At 50.8% G+C, this 17621-nt stretch overlaps 8 protein-coding genes across 8 annotated transcripts; 2 read left to right on the top strand and 6 right to left on the bottom strand.

Annotated features, from left to right (window-relative positions):
• Window positions 1–928: 928 nt before the first annotated feature.
• On the bottom strand, window positions 929–2902 carry BDW47DRAFT_124428 (acyl-CoA thioesterase; the record flags this gene model as incomplete). Its single annotated transcript, XM_024816251.1, has 3 exons — window positions 929–1142; window positions 2010–2713; window positions 2822–2902. The coding sequence occupies 3 exons, from the start codon at window positions 2900–2902 to the stop codon at window positions 929–931; spliced, it is 999 nt and encodes a 332-aa protein (XP_024673441.1).
• Window positions 2903–3382: 480 nt separating this feature from the next.
• Window positions 3383–4872, top strand: BDW47DRAFT_116517 (uncharacterized protein; the record flags this gene model as incomplete). Its single annotated transcript, XM_024814944.1, has 4 exons — window positions 3383–3430; window positions 3492–3725; window positions 3805–4397; window positions 4464–4872. The coding sequence occupies 4 exons, from the start codon at window positions 3383–3385 to the stop codon at window positions 4870–4872; spliced, it is 1284 nt and encodes a 427-aa protein (XP_024673440.1).
• A 48-nt stretch (window positions 4873–4920) lies between these two features.
• BDW47DRAFT_116516 (cytochrome P450) lies at window positions 4921–7232 on the bottom strand (the record flags this gene model as incomplete). Its single annotated transcript, XM_024814943.1, has 2 exons — window positions 4921–5566; window positions 5998–7232. 2 exons carry the CDS (start codon window positions 7230–7232, stop codon window positions 4921–4923), a joined length of 1881 nt encoding a protein of 626 aa, XP_024673439.1.
• A 787-nt stretch (window positions 7233–8019) lies between these two features.
• On the bottom strand, window positions 8020–11295 carry BDW47DRAFT_103036 (uncharacterized protein). The gene is made up of 4 exons (XM_024811980.1): window positions 10699–11295; window positions 10033–10351; window positions 9381–9963; window positions 8020–9320 (listed from the first exon to the last, which is right to left on the bottom strand). Exons 1-4 carry the CDS (start codon window positions 10794–10796, stop codon window positions 8488–8490), a joined length of 1833 nt encoding a protein of 610 aa, XP_024673438.1. The 5' UTR covers window positions 10797–11295; the 3' UTR covers window positions 8020–8487.
• A 2281-nt stretch (window positions 11296–13576) lies between these two features.
• BDW47DRAFT_103035 (uncharacterized protein) lies at window positions 13577–15001 on the top strand. The gene has a single exon (XM_024811979.1). The coding sequence runs from the start codon at window positions 14090–14092 to the stop codon at window positions 14528–14530; it is 441 nt and encodes a 146-aa protein (XP_024673436.1). The 5' UTR covers window positions 13577–14089; the 3' UTR covers window positions 14531–15001.
• Window positions 14603–15001, bottom strand: BDW47DRAFT_12599 (uncharacterized protein). The gene is made up of 2 exons (XM_024816474.1): window positions 14683–15001; window positions 14603–14606 (listed from the first exon to the last, which is right to left on the bottom strand). The coding sequence occupies exon 1, from the start codon at window positions 14926–14928 to the stop codon at window positions 14752–14754; it is 177 nt and encodes a 58-aa protein (XP_024673437.1). The 5' UTR covers window positions 14929–15001; the 3' UTR covers window positions 14603–14606; window positions 14683–14751.
• A 228-nt stretch (window positions 15002–15229) lies between these two features.
• BDW47DRAFT_103034 (uncharacterized protein) lies at window positions 15230–15802 on the bottom strand. Its single transcript, XM_024811978.1, has 2 exons — window positions 15551–15802; window positions 15230–15504 (listed from the first exon to the last, which is right to left on the bottom strand). Exons 1-2 carry the CDS (start codon window positions 15599–15601, stop codon window positions 15373–15375), a joined length of 183 nt encoding a protein of 60 aa, XP_024673435.1. The 5' UTR covers window positions 15602–15802; the 3' UTR covers window positions 15230–15372.
• Window positions 15803–15926: 124 nt separating this feature from the next.
• On the bottom strand, window positions 15927–16869 carry BDW47DRAFT_103032 (uncharacterized protein). Its single transcript, XM_024811977.1, has 2 exons — window positions 16424–16869; window positions 15927–16375 (listed from the first exon to the last, which is right to left on the bottom strand). The coding sequence occupies exon 1, from the start codon at window positions 16852–16854 to the stop codon at window positions 16540–16542; it is 315 nt and encodes a 104-aa protein (XP_024673434.1). The 5' UTR covers window positions 16855–16869; the 3' UTR covers window positions 15927–16375; window positions 16424–16539.
• Window positions 16870–17621: the final 752 nt, after the last annotated feature.

Genomic DNA, 17621 nt, shown 5'->3' with positions numbered 1-17621 from the left:
TGTATTTAGAATGTATATGTTTTGAGATGCGTGATAGGCTCCTACTGATGGGTGGTCTGTCTAGAAGTATGAACAAGCGACAATATAAAGAACCAGACAGTATATTCATTGATCCTGTCTACAAAGATTATAGTGAATATATCTAATGAACAGACTCTAGATCCCATACAGTGAATATAGCAGTACATCCCAAGACTTGAATTTGCAACTTTTCTGACTCTGTCACACCTACTAACTCTTTATCTGAACATTCTCACCAAGCCCAGTCAACATATAAAGTTCAAGGCCCTTACCATTCGCTATTTTAGATATGGTGTATATGTCCTTGTGGCATGACTTCCATCCAATGATTTCAACCACAAGTCAAGCCTTTTTAAAAAGAGCCAGACATGATTTGACAAACAAGATTACGCTCATAATTCCCTTTATGATTCTCGTCTGAAAGGGAAGGATAACTGCTGGAATCTAAAAATAACTACACCATTTTTCAAATTCTCTGGCCAAATACCGAGCGATGATAGATAAGGCGTTGAATTACCGCTGCAAGACAAAATCAAAGCAGCTCTCCTATCCATAAGTCTCCCTGGTCTTGCCAGATTTCACTTGGTGCTATGGTCTTTCAAGATGTGCTGGATCCCCCTCACTAGTAAGGAATCACTATCTAAACTGGTCGTAGGTCATGCTCCAGCATCTCATCAACCGTATAGACTGACACAAGAGCATGTATACAGCTGGCCAGAACGCCTGTCAGTCCTCACAGAGAGTGCAAGCACTGCAAGGAGAGTCCACCACCATTGCCTCCCAGAGCCCCCTTGAAGCTGGTAGTCCGCCTCCATAACACCTAGGTTTCACCAACCCACGAGCTCATTAGGGCTATCCCAAAGGGTATTATTATTCCATCCGTCTCTTCCAAGTATACCAGCATTATCTATACGGCGTATTCCAAGGCCAAGCCCACCGCCAACGCCGCAGCAGCCGAGACCCCCGTGACCTCCGAGGAGGACTCTGAATCGTCCTCCTCGGGGGAGTCTTCGTCCAACACCGAGCCCTTTGTCCCCACTGCATGCCTCAGGTGCGTGTGTTGCTGGCAGGGGGGTAGCGGGTGTCGAGTGCGAGACTCTCCCAAGGAGGTTGAATTGTCGCTGGTGTGAGCAGGGGCGCCATAGTTGTGTCAGAGCAGGTATGAGTTCCCTCTGTGGGGATTACAGTGCTTTATACGCTGCTCAAAGCAGAAAAAAGAAGAGGAAGAAAGGCCTATCATTCCTATCAAGCCCCGAAGGGCGTCTAAAGAGTGGTATGAGGCCAAAGGCAAATTGGAAGCAGGTGATGGCGCAAAAGGTGCAACGCGCACGTACGGCCAACGCCATCTTCTGGCAACATGGATTGACTAGTAGTGATGGCATCACAATTACAGCCGGTCATTTGTACAAAGGGGATGCGGAGGATCAATGGCTATTAGATGGCCACTTGACTTTGACATAAAGGGTGATGTGCGGCCAGAACAAGTGCCAAAGCATCCGAAAGTTTGAATCCCTGCTAATGGTATCTCATACTTCCCCGTCTGTCAAGATTACTATGTATTTGGTGGGGACGCCGCTGCTCAGACGGAGTGCTGGGTTCTCCGAATGCCGCAATCTACCAGGCGCATTCAGCGGAGCATGCGCCAACTGCAAATGGCCTGGCAGGGCCAGTCAATGCTCCGTACGAGACGAGCTATGGCCCTGTACCGCCATCCCCGACGCCGCCGCCTGCGGTGGCCGTCCCTGAGACGCCCCGCCGTTCTGCCCTCCGGCGTTTTGACACCCAAATACAAGCGCTGCCAGTCTGATATTCGTATATCATCCCTGAGGTGTCTAAAATCATCACTTGACCTTGTGAATTACTATCATATGTCTGGTAAAGTATCAATACATAGTATACAAGCCAAAAAACACTATGATCCTGGTATACTCTTCTATACGCACAGTACAAAAGCAGTAGACCATCACCTCCACATCAAATCCGTATACCTCCCCAACGCAACATCCACCTCCTCAAATGCCTCATACACCGCATCCCACCCTCTATTCAACTGCGCCGCCTCCACATCCCTCTTCCTCCTCTCCTCAATCACATCCCACAATTCATCCTCCCGTCCAGGCAACAGCCCACACTGCAAGAGAATCATCTCCGGCGCCACCGTCTTCCGTCCCTGCTTAAAGACATATCTCGACACAGAAGACGCAAACACCTTTTTCTTCCGCTCTCCCTCATCCTTCTTCCTTTCCAAACCCGCCACCGTCACGTCCTTCTTCCCCCCCTGAAGCACATACTCCCGCGGCTCACCCGGCCCCCTCTCCACAAAATGCGACACCAAATACAACCACTTCTCATCCCACGCCATCACCCGCGTCCACACCTCATACCCCTGATAAGGCTTAATCTCCTTCCGAAAAACGCACTGCACACCGCTGAGAATCATCGCCGCGGTGTGGTTCGCCTCCGACGGCATGAATGACAGACATCGGCTGAAGAGGACGAGGCTGAGGCTGCCGCGCGAGATGTCCAGGTCGGTAAAGTACGTCGAGTTCGACTTGTGCAGGTTGTAGTCGCATTCTGTGGCGGGGGAACGGGTGTGGTGGATTGCGGGGAGGAAGAGGTGGGTTGGGTGGAGGGGGAGCTTGGTGGTGGGGGCGAGGAAGAGTCGGGTTATGAGGGTGCGGAGGAAGCGGATCTATTTGATTTAGTCTTGATAGTCTATTTTGATTCATTTGAGAGGGTCAAGGAGAAGACGCGGGGAAGAAATAAGTTTGAAGAAATGAAGGGTTCCAGGGATACTGACGTGCCACACAAAGGGGAGGTTCTTGTATGCGAGGACGAGCACACATAGAATAATAGGGAGCCAGCTGTCTCCGAGCATCATTTTGGCTTTTGATACAGATACTGCGATCATGTGTAATGAGTCAACGTGTTAAATTGTTCAATAGATCTGTGAATGCTTTATATAGCCTATGGACGGTTTGTTGGGACAGTGGATCTCAACGGGTTAGGGCTGATATTATCATAATCTGCGAAATCTACATCTATGAACTTATACATCCACCATCACGGCTCAGAATGATCTACTATGTATAATGATTTGAATACAAAGGCTATCATCTGTATATATGCGTCGACGGCAATGTTTGACTTGAGTACACGGACTGTTGACATGATCAGGGCTAGTGATGGGTCGTCATATCTTGTGCTACGATATAGTTAGTATGCATTATCAGATAATTTGCATCCTCGGAATGCGCTGATAGTGTACAAGTTGAACCTACTGCTAATTGATGTGATTGAATCTAATGAAAACTCCATCAACAATGTTGACAATATCAGAATGTGACAATCCATCTCCGACATGACGCGGATTACATTATCTCGGCCATCCAGATCCTCAACAACCAAAGTATACTTAAACCACCACCCCACCACTTCAGTCAACGCGATCCACCCAGATTCAAATACAGAAAATCATCGCAATGTCTAATATCATACCATACGCAGTGTCCCTCCTCGCCCTATACCTCTACCTCGTCCGCACCCGTCGCTTCAACCGTCGCGATGCCATCCAGTCGCGCTTCCACGAGAAACATCCCCCCTCAAGCATGACCGTCGGCGAAGCGCACCAGATCGTGCGCGAGCTGCGCGAGCTGGAATTTCCCTACTCTATGCACAATGCGATGAAACTGTCTTTATTGAAGGTACCTCCTCCCTCCACCATTCATTCCACTTCCAACATCCCACATAAAATAATCCGACTAATCTGACAAACAAATAAAGACAGCCTCAATCCCAACAATGACCAAACTCTTCGTCGCAACCGGTCAACTCAACGCAAAAAACGCCCCCAAGCGCGCCGCCGACACCGAAATAGTGCTCAGCGAAGTGCACGACCGCATCCCCGGCTCTGACGCGCACCTGGCAGGCATCGCACGCATGAACTACCTGCACGCGCGGTACCGCAAAGCCGGCAAGATCCTCGACGAAGACATGCTGCACACGCTGGGCAGCGCAGTCGTGGACATCGTGCGCACGGTCGACGGCACGGAGTGGCGGGCGCTGACGCACGTGGAGCGGTGCGCGGTGGGCGTCTTCCATAAGGCGCTCGGCGATGCCATGCAGATTCGCTTTGAGGGGTTCTTGCCGTCTTGTGGGAAGGGGGAGGGGTGGCGCGATGGGGCGCATTTCGTGGATGAGATTTGTGAGTGGACTATGGGATATGAGAAGAGGGTAGCGGTGCCGACTGAGTCGACGAGGACGGTGGGCGGGAGGTTGGTTGGGTTGGCGACTTGTAACGTGCCGGGGTTTATGAGGGGGTTGGTGGAGAGGGTTGTTGCGTCGAAGCTGGATGGGCATGTTAGGGTTGCGTTGGGGTATGTAGTCCTTTCTTTCCCCTTCTTTTCCCTCTCTTTGTTGATCCCGATACTAATAATCTGTAGATTACAAGAACCCGGCCCGATCCTAAGTTCAATCCTACGAAGCGTCCTCGCCCTGCGCCGCCTCCTCCTCCGACATTTAAGTCTCCCCCGACCAGACTCCAAGCGCGTGCGTGTTCTCAGCGAGACCCCCAACCCGACAACCGGGCTATGGAACACACAGATCTGGGTCGCACACCCGTGGTACCTGCAGCCAACGTTCCTAAACCGATGGGGCCTCAAGGCGCTGGTCATACGGCTGTTCGGAACGGGTGCCGTGCCCAGCGCGCAGAATGAATATCGCGAGGCCGGGTACGATGTGTGGACGATTGGGCCGACGGCGCAGGAGGGACGCGGACGGGACGAGATGGAGGCTATGGTGGCTGAGATGAAGGCGATGGATTATGCGGGGGGGTGTCCTTTCCATGCTTAGCTGGTACCAAATCTACATACAACATATATCTTTATGTAAATATCTGGATTACAGCCTCTTCCTCATAAAAGCCTCCCACAAAAACACAACCTCCCCATCCAGACCCCTCTCCTCCGTAACAGGCTCCTCCTTCCACACCACAAACCCCATCCCCTCATACCACTCCTGCACACTAAACGCCGGCGGCGCCACCCCAAATTTCGTCTCCCAGATACCCCTCCACTCGGGCTCATACACATACCGCTTGCTCAGGGCTGTCAGCTCCAGCCACTGCGCGCCCCGCGCGGAGGCTTCTTTTTCGATGAGTTGCATTGCGCGGCGGCCGGTGCCGCTGCGGCGGTGGGTGGGGTGGATGAAAAGGGTTTTTAGGGAGAAGATTTTGGGGGTGGAGGTTGGTTCTAGGGAGATGTGGCCGCTGCGGATTGTTGGTGGTGTTTGTGTGCTTGTGTCTGCGTCTGTGGGTGTGGGTGTATTGGAGGATGAGGGTCTAGATGGGGTAGATGAGGAGGTAGATGACGTGACTATCCAGAACAGCACTTTCAACCCATCTGTCTGCCGTTGCTTCCAAGTAGTCAAGGTAGCGGGGTCATAGTCCCAGCCGCAGAGACGACGTTGGTGAGCGAGTTCCGTGAATTGGAATGGGTCGTTGAGGTCGATGGGTGTGAGGTGAAAGTTGGACATTTTCTCTTCTTCTCTTCTCTTCTCTTCTTATTTGGTGCTCTATGATATCGGTTTAGGAGGATAGTTCGGCGAGATTAGAATTTGAAGTCGAGAGATGTAATGATTATGTTAGTGCTTACCTTACCCAAGCACTAACATAGTCCACAACAACTACCTTACCCAGTCTACAGTATCCCACCAACCCATCAAACCCATCAACCCCCCTTCTCCCCAACCTCCTCTCCCTCCCCCTCAATAACCCCCCGGCGTCTTGCACTCCTTACCCTAAACACAGCCCTAACATCCTCCCCTAGCCCCTCCCCCCCATCCAGTATATCAAACCCCCACAACAACCTCGCAACCCCAATCAACAACGTCGATCTCGCAACATGATGCCCGGGACACAGTCTCCTCCCAAACCCAAACGCCGCAACCTGCCCCTGCAACCCCTCATCCTCCACGAACCTCTCCGGCCGAAACACCCCCGGATCACCCCAGACTTCTTCATCCATATTCATAGCATACTGGTTCGCGATAACAGTCGCCCCGCGCGGAATCCGATACCCCATGTACTCGTCATCCTGGATGACAGCGTGCGGGACTGCGATCGGGGAAATGGGTTTCCAGCGGAGTGCTTCGCACACGAACGCGCGGATGTAGGGAAGCCCGTCAGCGTCGAGGTCCGTAAAATCCGGCATGCGTTCTTCGCCAACCACGGCGTCTAGCTCCGCTTGTGCCTGCCTCACGGTGTCTGGGTACCGCAGTGCAGCCAACACCACAATCTCAAGCACCATCCGCGTGGTATGCACACCAGCCACGTACAGCTCGCCAATAGAGTAGCTCAGCGCGTCGTCGTCCCTCAGCAAGGTAGTCTCAGCACCCGCTGCCTTACGCTGCGTGCTCGTAATCTCCCGCGCCCAGTTCCAGCAATCAGTAGCCTCCAGCGCGCTGCGACAGCACTCGCTGTATACACGCTTCGTCTTCTCGTGTATAATAGCTGCTTGGGCGCGCCAGCGCATGATGAGTCCTTGGGGAAGGACATCTAAGAAAGGGAAGAGCTCTAGTAATACCCCCATCGTTGACGCACCCTGTAGCACGAAAGTCGCCATCTCATTGATCTGCTCGATGCGGCGATGGTCTGCGTCGTCTTTGCCCTTCCCTCTTCCCTTACCAAACGCAAGCGTGAACATCAGGTCTGCAGTGTAGTTATGGAATGCAGAACCAAAGTCACTACTACTCAGCAAACCACGCATCAAAACCCTACTCTGACTATCCTGCAGCCCGCGATACATATCCACAGCGCGAACATTGAGCACACTCGCGTGCAGCCGCCGATTAAGCCGCCACTCAGGACCATACGGCATGAACGCCGCCGCGAGACCCTTGTGCAGGTATCTGTCCAGGAGGACGGACGGGGCGCGCGAGCTGTAGATGTTGCCGCGCTTTTCGAGCAGGTCTTGCACGGCGCGGCGCGTGCCGAGGATGACGTAGGTTTTTGTGCCTATGTTGGCGCTGACGATGGGCCCGTATTGGCGTGTCCATTTTGTGAAGGCTGCGTAGTTGGTGGGACCGGCGAGGTGGGCTGTTAGGATGTTTGGGCCGGGGGGGAGGGGGGGAGAGTGGCGGCGGTTGCGGCGGGAGCGGAGGGTGAACCAGGCGCATGCTAAGGCGAGGAGGATGATGGAGGAGAGGGTGAGCATGGTGTTTCAACTTTGTCGTTGACTGGGGATATTTATCTAGTAGGCTGGGATGTTAGATCTGCTCGTGGCTGTTTCTTGACTGGTATGGATGGTAGACTTGCGTTCATCTGCTGCCGCAGAACTCAAGCCTCAATATCAAGCACGGAAATTGCTCCAGTGACACTTCTTGTGAAACGCACGCAAGGACAGAAAAGGCAAACAAGGGGTGGATGTCTGGCTACATAGTACTGCAGTCGTGTGGGTCCGAGTCGAGCCAATAATGGAGTGGATGATCAATGCTGCTATGATTGTTGCATGAAACAAGGTGGCGTGATGTCTGGACTAGTGAGTTGGGTTTGAGGGTCTATCGTGGGTGTCTAGTAAAACTTGCTGGTAGAGAAGTAGACCGAAGCGGTAGATTGACTGACTGACTGTATAGACAGAAGGGAACAACCAAATGAAGGACACTGATCTCAAGCAGGGTAGATACCCTCACACCAGACGCTTCCCCCAGATCGCAAACCCGAAAAACCCACAGAAATAAAACCCAACTCTCCAGCCATGCTAGTCAACAATGGTTGAAGAAAAAAAAGAAAGAAAAGACGATCCAATCTGACCGAGCGATATCTAATCCGAAACCCACTTTGAGATCTAATCTTATCAGATAATCAGTAATCCACAATATCTGAGCTCTTACTGGATTGTGGCAAGTTGCAGTGTCTGCGAGATTACTATTGACTTCTTTTGACTGGCTTGTTGTTTGATTTTTTAAGCACTGGGTAGTATGAAAATTTTCAAGTAATGGAAAAGCCAACGCATGAACAATATTATTACAATAGATAATAAGTGCTGCGCAATTTGATAAGCACGAGAACCTCCTCAGTCTTGGAATACTAGACAGAATATCACGTTGCCTCCAGACCGCATCCTGAACATAAGTACAAGAATGATGACAATAAAAATAATATGAAAATCTGCCCAACATGGCATTACTAAGGGCGAACGAAAGAAAACGCAATTTCCACATGTGTCTGGAAACCAATCGTTATATTCAATGCCATCCCAACCTTCGCTTGTTCTATCACTGTCCCAATTTTCAGCTCAGGGAAATAGAATAAAATGAAGTAGAAGTTAGAAAGAGAACAAAAAAAGAAGAAGAAAGTAAAAGAAAAGTGGAGAGAGACTGGGAGAGAGACTGAGGGCATGTGAGAGATTTTGTGAGTATGTGAGAAAGGGAGAGAGAGAGAAACATAAAATCGCTAAGTCGTGTCATGTATCATGCATTCATCATCACCATGCCAGAGTTCATGACCTGATCAGTGGCCGGTGTCTCGACCGGGGCCGTCTGACTGACAGTAAGTGGGTTCTCAGCGAGCGTCTTCACCAGTGATTCCGGCCGACCCTCGACCGTGAACAGCACTTTTAGTATGACACGCTGCCGGTGACCGCCTGGCCCCGCCACCTTCTCATGCCGGGTGTGCGACAGGATCGTGCGTACTAGAGACCGGAGACGTTGGTCCGTCGATGCGTCCTGAATAACATCCAGGCCGTCGATCACGCACACCATCAGCGGGGGCGAGTAGAAAAGCAGCACGTCGACCAGGGAGAGCACCTCCTTCCAGCTCGTGAGCTTGCCGTTCAGTGGCACGAAGCGCTCGCTCTCGAGATCGCACGCGGCGTGACTCTCCAGCACCGGCGGTAGGAAGTCGATCAGCTGTCGGATGAGACTGTAGGTGAGGGCAATTAGGCCCTGTTCGAATAGGGTCATCCCGTCCCGTGGATCGGTGGGTAGAGAGCAGAAGTGGGAGATGACGGGGATCTGGGCCTCCCGGGCGGACACGGCGAAGCACGCGGAGATGCCAGCCACGGGGCTCGACAATTCCATCGACGGGGAGCTACACACGGCAAGCACCTGCGAGTGCACCGTGCTCGCCCAGTGATTCAGCGGCTCCACGAGGCTGGCGTCGGCCGCCACGGGGATGGTGAGTCCCAACCCGGCAACCTGGTCGTCGCTGTCGAAGAAGTCCTGGAGGTGCGCCGAGGCAATCTGCAACCCCACGCGCGTACACTTGTGTTTGGACCCCTTGGACCAGCTGAACCTCGAACTATCTTGGGAGGGCGAAGCTGTTAGTCCGGACTGCTCTGGCGGCAGGAGACCAGCCGGCATACCTATGTCCTGTGTGGCGGCTGTGGTCAAACACGCGATTCCGCCGTTCGACGGGCCCTCTAGTCTCAGGAGCCCGCTTGCTGAGTCCCTCATCAATTTGAGGAGGACCTTCGTGCCCGCGGTCATTGTCAAATTATCCGCCAGGTGCTGTTGGATCTCCCATATCTGCTGGCTCACGATGGCCAACTCCGCAGCGAATTTGCGCTCCGGTTTTTGCAGGCCGATCTGGCTCAGCCGGGTTTCTTCCCAGAAAGCCAGGTCGAAATCGGCGCGGCGTTGGGCCTCGGAGCCATAGTCGTCGATGTCCATGGCGTCTCGAACGATCAATCGGACGGAACTCTGGATATAGGTGACGAGGGTTTTGAAATATAGGTAGACGTCCTGGTTGGGGCTTTTCAACAGTCGGCATTTGGACATGCCCACATACCACCGCATCATTTCGCTGAGGGTGAAGAAGGTCAACGAATAGAAATAGACGATCGACCATGTGACATCCTGGTTCCGCAAAGCCTCTTTGGCGGATTTGTTAATCTTGACGAGGATTTTGGTCATGCCTTCCATGACCCTGGGGTAGTCCGCCGACGCCTAGAACGAGTCAGATTTGTGGCTTTCAAAGGAAGGGTTCAGGGTTCAGGTCTGATCGCTTTTGCCTACCTTGATGATGGACTGGAAGACGCCGTATAAGAGAGACAAGTACAACTCGTGTTTGGGCAAACGCACCAATAGGGGGGAGTGATAGTCAAGGGTCGAAATGAGGCGCTTCAGACGCGACATGGATCGACTGAAGAGACTCTCTCGTTCACTGGCTATCCAGGTCGCCTGGATGGAGCCCACGAGATTGGCCACGTCGCTAGAGTTTTGAAGGCGTTCATGGCGTTCGACCTGGTCCGCGGGCTGAAGGTGTCTCTGGAACACCGTCCAGTACTGCGACAGCTCATTATATTCGACATCGAGGGTAGCAATGACCGGGTGTCTGTACACTTGTTAGCATGCTTAGCTATACGAGACCGACACTGGTTGGACGATTTGGGTCTGCAGAAACACAGCAGCGGAGGCAGGGTCGATCATCCGCAGATACGGAGATCGACAGCGAGAGTCACACACAGACGGGGCGGGGTCCAGCAACAAAGAAAGAGGCAAGCCGGATAAAACAGTGAAGAAAGACGGACATGGGGGGGGTCATCTCGGTTATTTCATACAAAGAAAGGAGCAGACTAGGTAGAATCCACATCCACAAGAAGAGAAAAATCGACAAAAACGCCCCAAAAAAAAATTCTATGGGGCAAAAGGATGACTTAGATAGAACAGATCAATACATACGACGAAAGAAACCTCTTTTCGAGTCGCTTCTTGATGGCAAAGGGATCGTCCTCAGCCGGCGAAGAGGCCGCTGGGACGGAGGTGGGTTGGGGGGACATTTAGCAGCCAGAGCGGCAACGGACTGCCGGTGAAGGGCCCGCACGACCAGCACGAAACTCGTTGACGGGATCGATACTCATACCAGGGGCCCAGGATGGGATTGAAGGAAGACGGTCAATTTTACCAGGAGGGACGGAGGGCGGAATCAGAGGCAGAGATCGGACGGAAAGGAAGGAAGAGGGTCCCGAGAGGGTCCGTTAGGATCATACAGCGGAGAGGGAACTATTCAGATGGATGTCTAGAGATGGGATGGGATCGTCATGGTTTGAGTTGCAACGGGAGATCCCGTGCGGAGACAGGACAGTCGAACCACACCTGTTTGGGAGAGGAAAGGAAGTGAGATGGAAGTGGAATGAGTGAAATGGAAGGGAAATGAGAAGGGGAAAGAAACATCACCAAGAGGAAGTTGATGGGGAGGGGCAAAACTTTAGGAGTGAGAAGAGAAGAGAAGAGAAGACAGAGAGAGAGAGAACAGGACAGAGAAGAGGGAAAAAAAAAAAAAAAAAAAAGATAGATAATAATAATAAAAATTAAAAGAGAAAATGAAATTAAAAAAAATACAGCCAAAGTACCCCCAAGGTACGATCATTTACTTAAGGTAATGTACTATTGTTATATTGTGTTATGGATGGTTTAGTAGAACATGTTATCCTTTCCAGTATTCAAACCAGATTGAACATGATCTGTCCTATGAGAACTGAGAACTGTCTGTTGTTCTATCTGTCTATCCTGAATGGACTGGATTGCTGGGCGGAGGGAGCATATTTCCCAGGGAAAAATCTCACCCTTCCAGATAGTAGAATTCGCAAGAAAAAACTAAAAAATCGATAATAATAGTAATCAATAAATATACCAGTAAATTATAACTAACCGTGGCTCATGACCAGGATGATTCACAGAAAGTGACAGGTGAGTTGCTGCTCTCTTATCCATCGTGAATAAGAGAATAATGTCCAGTTCGATGGGAGCCTCGGCCTGGTCTGGCCGGACTGGAGACGGACAACTGACTTTCCTCGCTGTCTTCATAGTACCCAATCATTGCTCCTCTTTCCAGCCCGCCATGGCCGGTGGACGTTCGAGGCCTCGAATGGCAACGGAGATTTGCAGCTGGATAACTCTTCCACCTTGGCTGGGCCTATCGATGCCCCTCTTTCTCTCTTCCCTCTTTCCCTCTTAGGTTCCCTCTTAGGTTCCCTCTTAGGTTCCCTCTTAGGTTCCCTCTTAGGTTCCCTCTTAGGTTCCCTGCTTTTATTTTTATTTTATTTTTATTTTTATTTTTTTTTTCCCTTCTTTTTCCCTCCACCTTCAATTATTCATTCTTTTCATTTTTTACTTATGATTCATGTCCTGTTGTAAACTAGAGTATGGAGTAAATGTTCCTCTCTACAACTTGATACCTCACAGATCTTACAATCTTCACCAGCCTATACTCTGGCAAATGTTGATGCTGAATGCTGGATTTGATGCTGACGATCCGATGGTCGGAGCTCTCCTATATCGGGCAATCATAATAGTCCTGGGCTAGTATACCTCAGGCTTCATGGTTTCATCGTCGCTTCCAAAGGCCCGAAATCATAAAGTCTTCTAGGATTCCCCCCTCCCGTATCTCCATCATGACGGTCTGACAACAGACTTTCCACCTCTCTGCTCCCTTCCCGCATGTCTGCCATCTGACAGTGTCATCTGTCCGTCGCTTGTTGTGGACATTGTAAATCCATTAAGATGCAAAGAGGAAAGAGGAGATGGACAGTCCTCGCACGGATGTCCCGCTGTCCGTGTTCGTTTGAGCCTTGCTAGTCCCTCGTAACTACTGCAGTCCATTCATTTCCATCCTCCCTCCTTCCGAAAGTACTTGGGTACCTTACATCCCGTCTTTTGTCTATATTCACTTGTGCTCTGTTTAATTAATTGAAGATGGTTATAATATTGATGGGTCTTCTATTTCAAAAAAATTTTTAGCGTGCTAAAATAGTCTCCTTCCCTCTCCTTCCCTCTTCACCTCTACTAGCCCAAAGAGGGACACTAAAACGGAGGCCAAAGTACATTGACAGGTGTACTATCCGTAGTTTAGACAGGGGTTTGGCTAGTATCACGAAGTACTAGCAGGAAGGAGGATGGGTGGAAAGTCCTCGCACCTTTAAACCCTGCACCAGCCACCCAACCAGAATGATCATGTCGCTTCATCCTGACCACTTTCTCTCTCACAGCGGCAAGATGGTGACCATCACCGTCCGACGACACAACGGCCACTTTGGACACGGCATCATCATCTAGCACAACCACATCAATCAAAGTCAACTTCAATCCCGCCACAGACCAACAGTGTTGTGTCGAAGGAAGTCACCATGAACGGTCTCGACTCTCGCCCATGGGCGAGCGAATCATCTACCCTGGGGGACCATCCAGCCTGTCAGGTGACGGCGTCGTGATGCTCCGGTTTAAATCAACCCCTGCTTCATTCAGGCTTTACTGCCATCGGACTACGGGATAAAGGCGGTCGACCATGCTGCATCCACCCTCTCCGTCCATCGATATATAATTCTCTGTCATATACCTACATTCCTGCCCATTCGCCCCGTTCTGTCAGGCTCCTCCTCGCATGGTAGTCATGGTCCTCTTCCCGAAGGCTGGACCTGAATCGTTTGGGCTGAGATCTGACAGACAGAAATCCGCACCGACAAGCTTACACAGTAGGCATCCATATCAGCGGGAATAAGAAAACATACGATCAGATGGCGCACCTGCTTTGTCCCCACCCCTGTCTCTCCCCCCCCCCCCCCATCGATCCCCCCATACATTCTCCCCCCTTCCACTGCGCACCTAAGGGACACCCAACCTCGGATCCACGGCACACGCGTTGCACAGGGTTCTTAGCGACGCTGCACGGCAGATTGGACCCTTCCAGCTATCTGTACCGGACTGGGGTGTTCCCCCAAAGGGTAGTCGTGGAGTCGAGTTGATGATCTAGTTGGACCCAGTGACAGGTTGCCGTGGGACGCAGACCTGCGTATCGTTTTGCTTAATGTTTTTCTGTTTTACTAATCTCTCTTCTTCTCCCCCTTCCCTTCCCTTCTGGTGGTCTGACAGGTGTCTGGGTGGCTTGAGATGCAGTCAAGGTGCCGCCCTGTGCCATGGTGCATACATATACCCAAAGAGTCCCACTCCATTCTAACATCGGTAGCCGAGACCTAGGCAGGCTCCGAGTGGTCTGTCGTCGGAGATAAGGTTCGGTTCAGGTGCGGCAGCCGGGTATCGACATCCCGCTGATGGATCTGGTTGTGTCACTCTACTGATGGTCAGCGTCAGTCTCATGCCACGACCACGTTGCCCTCCTCCTTCATCCACTCTCCTTACCTTCTCCTCGAGGACTACGGAGATTTTCCCCTTCTCAATTCATACCAGAAGCGGAAAAGGGGGGGATGTTTCGAGGCTCACCATTCATTACACAATTCAAACCAATTTGTTTTATCCATCTCCGCCCGCATTGCATACTCACATTGCCCCTGCATATCATGTACAGCCCTATCCTGCACCAGACACATCACAAACGACCTATCTCCCACGTCAGCGACCATCGCTAACCCGACCGAAACTTGGCGGGGGAGTCGTCCGGCCAGCCAGTCAGCCAGTCAGCCACCAATCCCATCGGGGTCCCCGTGGATGGAGAGCAGCAGGTTGTCAATCTGTCTCTGGTGCAGTGGGCCTGCACGCATCGCATCTGTGTGGGGGATAAACCCAGATGTGATCATGATGGCTGCGACAGCGGCACAGCCAACGGTCTAGACCGTCTAATGTATTTGCTTTTTTATCTTTATTTTTTTTCTCTCTTTTTAGATTTATTGAATCTGGATTCAAAGGGCGGTGGGATGCGATGGGGCTGCCTACAGATACGGTCTGCGGGCGTTGTTTCATTTCCCCTCTTGAGTTGCGATGGAAAGTGTGGAATGAGGCTGGCTAGGTCTGGGCCTGGTCAGCATCTTCTCGCTTTCTTTCCGACTTGGAGGGGTCGTTCGGTTGGATTGTTCTGGAGTTAGCCGGCCGGCGACTATGTAGACAATAGCAGTTCGACTGCACGGATGTAGCTAATTTTGAGCGAAGGTGAGAGGTGAAGGAAGGCTGATGGAGGGACATAATTGTAGTATTTCGGTTGTAGTTAGCCCAGTTGTCCTAGGTGGTAAGTAGGTAGGGACTTGGCAAGCACGCCGCCTTAGGAATTTACAAAATGGTTAGCTTTGCAATGCTCGTCATTTCTCATTGAGTACCTAGTCGACATGAACGAGCTCAAGCTAGCAGGTAGCTAGTAGACCTTTGTAGCTACCGACCTACCGACCTACCTAAGTAGGGAAAGACCCAGCCATTGTGACTGATTATACTGTCAGTGTGATAACGACGTGTGATTGTGACTATCTTCTGACATACTGCCGACCTCCTCCTCCTCCTCCTCCTCCCTACCTATTACCTACTAGTCATCTACAAGGCTAGTACCTGAGCTGTGCCGAGCCGACATAACCAAGCCATCAAGCACTTCAATCAATAATCAATCAATCGAATAAGCCAACCAGAATGACCAATTAATCAAATCAAACCAAAGAGGAAAATCAAAAGCAAAAAAAAGCAACAATGCACCCCTCTTGACGTAATGACCGATTTACATTCCCCGTCATTTCTCCGCACGGTGCTAGTTTGGTATATACATAGTACATAGGTGTCCGTCTGATCTGCCCTCACGAAGCTACTAGCTAACTGGCTTTAGACGGTCTTGGTTCGGTCGGGTATCTAACCAAATACCTACAAACCTACCCATCAAATGGGGTCGGGATTTCTTGGGTCGACTAATGTGGAAGGTTGGTCGATGATGGAGGGATGGATTGATTGATGGGTGGGTGGATGGATGATGGATGGGCTGGGGTCTGATCCTGGTTCTCTGGACTTGGCTATTTATCGCTTACCTATTTACCTATCTATCTACTACCTAGTGTGTATGGGTTAGAGGTAAGTAGGTAATAGGTATTAAACTATCTAATGAGATGGGAATTCGGATGGTGGTATACCTTTGTTTTACTTGGAGTGTCTAGTTCTGTAGTTTGCTGTGGAAGGGTGTATATCTTCTACATGTATCATATTTCCCTCCTACAAGCAGGTAGGTAGAAATATATTATACGATCTGAGATCAGAATCTATATTCCGGTCAGTTACACTATATATCCTACAATCACGATCATATCATGACGAGCAACATCAAATCTACCCATAATGCCCCAGCATACATCCTCCAACGCAATGACGGCACCAGGAGCAGGAGTTATTTCCCACCTCCCAGTTAATTATCTGACCATGCCAGTTTCAGAAGGTATGCCAGCTCAGGGAATATCTTCCTCATTGGGCGACCGGGAGGTGTCCGTGTCGGGGGGGGGGCTCGATGATCGTCGTGCTGATCGTCGGTGGTGGTGGGTTTTGTTTTGCTGTGAGTGGTCATGGTGCTCATGCGAGATGTGACTGTCAATATGGGGAGTCTTGTCTGTCTGCCTGTTCCTCCTCGTGGTGGGTTGGTGTTTTTGGTCTTGTCTTGTGTTTTGCTCTGTATGGGATGACTTGACGTTCCTAGTAGAGCAACGAGTGTAAATACCTAGTAAAGACAAAAGAGAGAGAAGTGTCACGTGCATAACACGATCGAGGCTCAAATTCCTCGGTCCAACGCGTCTGCGATCGAGGATGATTACCTCCCCACAGAAGTGAGCTGAGCTAGCTGAGCTGAACTGATTCAGCTACATGGGCTGAGCCAACTTCATGAGCACAGAGCACCGTGTGGCTCCTTGAGCCAGTACAGATGAACTCCAGTAGTTCGATGCGCTGCTCTGTCGTATGATGCAATGACGCTGCAAGTTCAGCAGATCCATGATTTCCTGTCTCTGATCGGTCGAGTCTACTCTCTGGTGGCTGAACCATGATTGGTAAGTTCCAGGGGTTGATCATCGCCGGATTGAGTTGATGGAGGAAAGACCTTCCTGTGTCGTACACAGCCGAGGATGCCATGCCAGGATAAGGATCCCGATCCATTCTTGCTGGTTTTGCCCCGCACATTGTTTCGTCGGGGTTGTTACATTTCTGACCGAGTGAAATGTGAAGGTTGGCTCTGATTGATTGGGGATTGATTGGGGGAAAATCGATTTATTTGAGGGAGGCGTGATGTTTCAAGGTAAGAAGGAGTGTCGAACACCTATCAGACCTTATCTTTATCCCTGCTCATCCTTCTTTCATCCGGTCAATTTCAACTTTCAAAAGTTTCCATTCAACTCCAATTTTAGTTTTGGGTTTCCCATGCCATGGAACCCGATCACTTGCAGCAGTGGTTCTTGATCGTCTGATTGATGCTGGTCTTTGTTCCTGTTCGTGTTCTGGGAACCATGTTATTCATGATCCAGACTGTCAGTTAGTGAATACAGTATCAGCATCATCCCCGCTTTCGCTCCGTGGAAATCTCCTCTCGTTCCACCCCCCTCTTCTCCCCTCATCTGACAACTGGGATGATTGCTTCCCGGCTTGATCCAGATACAACCTGATCTCCCGGGTTAGCCGATTAGCTGGGGCTCATTTTGAGCAATATCTCTTGCAACATCTGGACGGAAAAACCGAGCAAGACATCCATTTAGATAAAGGATCCATCACTCCACCTGTCAGCAATTCCAGCGGTTATCAACTTCGCTCTCTCTCCAGTCTCCACTGCATCCACGCATCCACTGCTGCAGACTAGTGACCTGGTTCCTCCTCGAGACGCTTGGCTTGGCTGGCCTGAATATTATTCTTGGTTTATTGGACCCAATTAT

This window comes from Aspergillus candidus (assembly GCF_002847045.1).
Source record: "Aspergillus candidus strain CBS 102.13 unplaced genomic scaffold BDW47scaffold_13, whole genome shotgun sequence".
NCBI classification, from domain to species: Eukaryota; Fungi; Ascomycota; class Eurotiomycetes; order Eurotiales; family Aspergillaceae; genus Aspergillus; species Aspergillus candidus.
This window is presented reverse-complemented; position numbering and strand designations above follow the sequence as displayed.

Coding starts and splice junctions, on each gene's coding strand:
- BDW47DRAFT_103032 (XM_024811977.1), bottom strand. CDS start 16,854: ATGGATCGGGATCCTTATCCTGGCATGGCATCCTCGGCTGTGTACGAC.
- BDW47DRAFT_103035 (XM_024811979.1), top strand. CDS start 14,090: ATGGTCAGCGTCAGTCTCATGCCACGACCACGTTGCCCTCCTCCTTCA.
- BDW47DRAFT_12599 (XM_024816474.1), bottom strand. CDS start 14,928: ATGTCCCTCCATCAGCCTTCCTTCACCTCTCACCTTCGCTCAAAATTA.
- BDW47DRAFT_103034 (XM_024811978.1), bottom strand. CDS start 15,601: ATGGGTAGGTTTGTAGGTATTTGGTTAGATACCCGACCGAACCAAGAC. Junction 15,505..15,550: donor CCCGACCGAACCAAGACCGT/CTAAAGCCAGTT, acceptor GATCAGACGGAC/ACCTATGTACTATGTATATA.
- BDW47DRAFT_103036 (XM_024811980.1), bottom strand. CDS start 10,796: ATGTCCCCCCAACCCACCTCCGTCCCAGCGGCCTCTTCGCCGGCTGAG. Junction 10,352..10,698: donor GAAAAGAGGTTTCTTTCGTC/GTATGTATTGAT, acceptor ACAAGTGTACAG/ACACCCGGTCATTGCTACCC. Junction 9,321..9,380: donor AGCCGCCACACAGGACATAG/GTATGCCGGCTG, acceptor CGCCCTCCCAAG/ATAGTTCGAGGTTCAGCTGG.